The sequence below is a fragment of the Lolium rigidum genome, chromosome 3, assembly GCF_022539505.1.
Source record: "Lolium rigidum isolate FL_2022 chromosome 3, APGP_CSIRO_Lrig_0.1, whole genome shotgun sequence".
In the NCBI taxonomy this organism is placed as follows: domain Eukaryota; kingdom Viridiplantae; phylum Streptophyta; class Magnoliopsida; order Poales; family Poaceae; genus Lolium; species Lolium rigidum.
The window spans coordinates 381,088,387-381,093,814 of NC_061510.1; the positions used below are offsets into that span (position 1 = coordinate 381,088,387).

At 43.8% G+C, this 5,428-nt stretch overlaps 1 protein-coding gene across 1 annotated transcript; it reads right to left on the reverse strand.

Moving 5' to 3' along the window:
* Positions 1-2,253: 2,253 nt before the first annotated feature.
* Positions 2,254-4,769, reverse strand: LOC124704409 (thioredoxin-like protein HCF164, chloroplastic). The gene is made up of 4 exons (XM_047236662.1): positions 4,532-4,769; positions 4,113-4,352; positions 3,231-3,334; positions 2,254-2,777 (listed from the first exon to the last, which is right to left on the reverse strand). Exons 1-4 carry the CDS (start codon positions 4,706-4,708, stop codon positions 2,495-2,497), a joined length of 804 nt encoding a protein of 267 aa, XP_047092618.1. The 5' UTR covers positions 4,709-4,769; the 3' UTR covers positions 2,254-2,494.
* Positions 4,770-5,428: the final 659 nt, after the last annotated feature.

Here is a 5,428-nt window from a genome sequence, read left to right on the forward strand (position 1 = left end):
AAGGGAAAGAAGGGAAGTCGTTCACTCTACACTATTATTGGAAGGACCTAGAGAATGATGAGAAGTGGAAGAACCATGACTTGTATGATGTTCCAAGGAGGAGTACCAAGAGCTCGGTTGGTGATGCAACAGTTCGTGGTGATGATGATGACGAAGCATCAAGTGAAGCGGGAAGAAGCAGACCCACTCTAAACTTGGTGGCCAAAACCAAAAGACCCGATGGAAGGAAGAGCGAAAAGGAGAACGAGAGGCGGTGATGATGTCAAGTCATCATTGAATGCCATCATGAATGTGAGAAAATAGATGGCTGAAGAAAGGAAGATAATGAAGAAGCAAAAGATACAACAGTTGCGTGTGACCTAGGAGAGGAAGGCGGCTGCCGAGGAGAGGTGGGCGGCGTTGGAGGAGCTCAAGGCACAAGTTGAAGATTAAAAAAAAGTAGCACTCGAAGTGGCTCGTCGAGCCTAGGTGAGGGAGGACAAACTCATGTTCATGGACACTAGTGGCATGAGCGAGAAGCAAAAGAAATACATAGATCTATGTCACGATCAATTATTGTCAAAGAAGGAAATGATGGGATACATGGGTAGCATGGCCGGCTGCATTGGAGCTTCCATGGCCGACGACTTTGGTGGAGGCATGCCCGGCATGGGTGCATGGGTGGCACCATGCCCGAAATTGATGGCTAAATGGGGAGGGGCATGCCTGGCATGGGAGCATACATGGGTGACGCCATGCCCAACTTTGGTGGAGACATGCCCGGCATGGGAACCTACATGAGTGGAGTCTTTGGAGGTTCCATGGTGGAGACATGGGTGCTTCCATAGGCGGTGGCATTCCTTCCATGGCCGGTGGCATGAGTGGTGGCATTTCTTCCAACACCGCCCATGTTGGTGATGATGCCAATGGACAATAGGCACCACAGGAAGATGGTACCAATGGAGGCAATGAAGGCAATGAAGTCGTCGGATGCAATGGAGGGACGACCTCATTGAGCCATGATGTGTTGCTTTGTTATGGTCCTTGTGTGTTCGTGAAACTATGTTGTTTGTCTACGTTTGTTTGTCGAACTTTGTATATGCTTGTGTCTATGGTGAACCATGATATGCTTGTTGAACTATGCAATTCTTGAACTTGATGATATGTCTGTGATAAAATTAATGATATGTGTGCGCTTGATATTAATTTGTATATTATTTATTATATATGTGATATTTATTTCACAAATATTCATCATAGTTCATCCATATGTTTGTAAATCTAAAATATAGATCACTTAGATGGTGATATATAATACATCATCTGCTGGAGCACCTTCAAAATTCAAATAGGAGTTATGGAATAATGCTAAATTGAAATGTTTATTTCTCTAGAATTTCTGATTTGATAAACATACCTTTGCCGGGAGGAATGAGAGAGAGATTCGCCATGTGGGGGGGGGGGGGGGGGCACCACTGTGACCACAACCGTCCATCCAGGTCAAATACGCGTCAACGGAGTCTGTATCGACTTCCAAGACACCGGAGTAATGGCACCACCGACTTCCCACCTACTTCGAAGAGCCTTCTCGCCCATACATTGCCGAGCCCACCACCCCCATCACCTCCTCTCTCTTAGAGGCTAGGCCATCAGCTTGGGCAGGTTCCCGTGTCGCTAGTGTTCGCAGGCAAGGGCTTGGGGAAGAGATGCCGAAACACGCTCTATGGCTAGACCCACGGTACGCCGTAGACAACGGCTACTAGTCAACACTATTTCACGAGGAGAGAGATGTGGTGTTGAATCGCTTCACCGGCGAGAATTCACCGTCGGAGAAGAACATCGCCAAGCGGAGGCAGTTCTGGTCAATATGTGTCAGTGCACGGCCGCACCGTCAGGGACGTCATCGACAATTCTCGCCTTGTATCCTTCATTCAGTCAGCTACGGAGGCCAACATCATCAATATCGACTACCACAAATTATTGTTCTAAAATTTGTAGACCTTCTTAGTTCTCAATAAAAATTGTCGGTGTTGTTTTTAGAGGTTTTTATTGGGGCCGCCGCTGTGGGCAGCCCCTCCCAATATGGCGGGAACGTATGTCGGCGCCCCCTTAGAGCCTGGCCAGCAATGTTGCCAGTTACAATATAGGGGGCGCGGTGGAGATGCTCTTATGTGGTCGATCTCTTTCTATGCATGTGAAGTTGCATGTGTATCATCTTTACAATTGCGGAAAAAGAACACTTCAAAGAGCCGTGCGCGACGGATATTCAACTAGTATTGGTAAAGAGTTATATTACCACAGCCCTCAAAAGGGCATTGCTAACGATGCATCTACTTTATGAAATATGTGTGACATCATGTATAGACATACTTCCGGTAATCAACGTTATGCCCATTTCTCCTGTAGAAAGACAACATATATGCTAGTACTCAGACTATCTTCAAGAGAGAACACAGCTTACTTGTCACCGAGTCTTGGCGTTATAACTAAAACTAGTAGCCATGAAGAGTTATTACTAGCCATGGCTTCTGGGATCGGCAACTTGATGAACTTTTCTGAATTCTGCACTCGAGTATTGACCGACGGCTCGTGCATGAGGTATCGTGGCATCACCAGAAGCTAGAGCAACAACATTATCAAGGAAATATTGTTTTGGAAGCTTCCCAACAACATTACCTTCCTCATTTCCTTCCTTGTCCAGAAAGGCGAAATGAGGAATACCTTCTACTCCAAATTCGTCAAGCTCTTGTTCCCACTTTGTATTGTCGACATTCAACATGACAAAGTTGATTTGGTCCCTACAAACAATTCTCAAGGTAAGTTAACTAGAATTTGAAGAAACGTTAACTACTTCCAGTCAGTATATGTATCTCTGTTGGTGTTATAATGCCTTAGATATGGAACTAGAGTACTCATTTTATAACTAGAACTCCTCATCCTCGAAAAAAAAAACTAGAACTGCTCTCTAACATGATGTAAATTTATGTTCCTTCCCAAAAATAAATTGAAATGCACAAATGCATATGAGCCTGGGTGTAGATCAGAACCATCGACATTTAGACTCACTTGAACTGTGGTCTATGAGTACTATACAAGAAATTACACAGGTACAACCCTATTATATGGATGGTGCATATTAGGATCAGTACGAAAGCATAAATACCCATTTCGTCAATTATGGAACCAAACCATATTAGGATCAGTAAGGATTGAGAGAAGTAATAATAGTGTAAATATTAGAAGAAAGCTACCTGTACTGTTGCTCAACTTTGTAGATATCCGGAGCTAACTCTCGACAGACTTCACACCAGTCTGCATAAAACTCAACAACAGTGGGCTTGCCATTTGCGAGAGCCTGGAGATGCACTTATCAGGTTATTCAGATTTCGAAGGCAATCAGGCATGTAATTCAAAGAAAAATATGAGAAGAAAATGTAGTCAGCAGAACAAGAAATATTAGGCCTGATCATACTATGGTCGCTTGTCAATTTGACAGGAAAGACATTCATCATAGTGCGCAAATCCATCAACACTAGCTTACTAATGGGCAACATATACTACTTCCAGAGCAAGCTTTCACATGAAACGTTACTAAATCTATGAACTACAAATAAAAAAATCATCATCATGAGGCAACTTCCCGGAGAAAAACTCCCATCTTGCAAGTTCAAAAATAAACTGAAAGGAACATTTATGGGATTAATGGAAAAAATGGTAGGCCAATAAACAATAAATTAATCTGTCAAATGTCCATGAAAGTGACTAGATGAGTTAACTGCTACGAATTAGCTGATAAAAAGTTCTGATCAAGATTGAAGGTGCCAAGGAGGTAGCATGGTTGCAATGACATGTTATATAAAGAAGTAACACTTATATATATTCAATGCAATTATTCCCATCTATGTCTGTTGAGTTCTACCATAGTCTGCAATGGACTATGTTTAGCTGTTCACTTACTGCAACTATAAGCATCAACATATATGTGGAAGGTTGCGCTAGCTAACTTGGATAGAATGGCAGCAAAACCTTCTTTTCTGTTGACACTTAGTACTACCAACATATTCTGCACAGCAAGAATCCTTTTTCCCAGCATTACATTGTTCAGTACAGAATTAAGAGCTAGAATCGCTGACCTCTTCATATGGTACAGCATTGGCTGCTAGATCTTTGAGAGAGAACCCGCCTAGTTTGAACCTCTGAGATGCAAAGAGGCCCACCGCGCCAAGAGTGGAGAGCAAAGCTACCCTCCTGTTGAGATCCTTGTCTGGGACAGGTGGCTCTCCAGCAGGCTCCTGGGGTGTGCTACTGCTGCTGCTGCTGCTGCTTGGCTGAGCCTTTTCCTCACCCAATTCAGCTTTGACATCCTGCTCGTCCTGTGCAAGCAAGGGGAGCAGGAATCACTTCACAGTTCATACAATACAGCAATAGCGCTATCTGACTGAAACATTACGAGTAAGCTGTGAATACTAAGCAAAGAGGGCACTAATCAGATCATCCTCTGTCCCGAATCAGTACGAGTATGATGTTATCTTGGTGGGATGCTAGGTCTCACCGTCTTCGACTCCGCGGAGTCAGGCGGCGCGACGCAGGACAGGGTTCTCGGCCGGCGACGGCCCCGGCGCAGATGGACGAGCGGCGAAGGTGGAAGCGAGCGCCTGTGGGACCCAGCGAGGCCCGGCCGCAGATCGGGGAGGAGGAGGCCGGAGCACCTCGAGACCACACTCGCCATTCTTTACGGTTCGGGACTTCGGTATGGCGGAGGAAAGAGGAAGGGACGAACTGACGAAGAGCCGCCGGGTGCCGGGTCAATGGAGAAGATGATGATGTGGGTGGCGGACGCGGCGCCACGTCGCCCGTAATCGTGTGAAGGAATTCTCAGTTGCCTGAAATTTTGGTGAATCTCGGGCACCTGAAATATCTTGTTGAGCGTAAACTTAGTGTTCAATTAATAGCTTGTTTAGCCTGAACTTGCATACAATTTTGGGTAACTTATGTGCAAACTATCTAACAAATATGCATCCGATCTAACTTTTTATAGCCCCTACGTCAAAAAAAATGTTTCAAATTTATCTGAATTTAGATGTATCTAAGAACTAAATAAAAACTAGATACACCTAAATTTAGATGAATCTGAAACATACTTTATGAGATGGAAGGAGTACTTTGTTAGATGTTGATCCGAAGGCCTAAAGAGGTGATTGAGCTATATGCATATTTCAGACAATTAACAAATAAATAGGCACAAGTTTCATTCAGGAAATGCCCCCAAAAAAACTGTCCAACGGATGTTCTCCCTCCGTCCAGTTTGTTTTAGATCTGTCTGAATTTGAATGTATCTATAATAGATAATGTTTAGATACATTTAAATTTTACGCAAATTTAATTTGGCTCCCAGGTGCATATGCTTTCTTTACTAGAAAAATATATTTTAAAGTGTCAAAAAAATTTG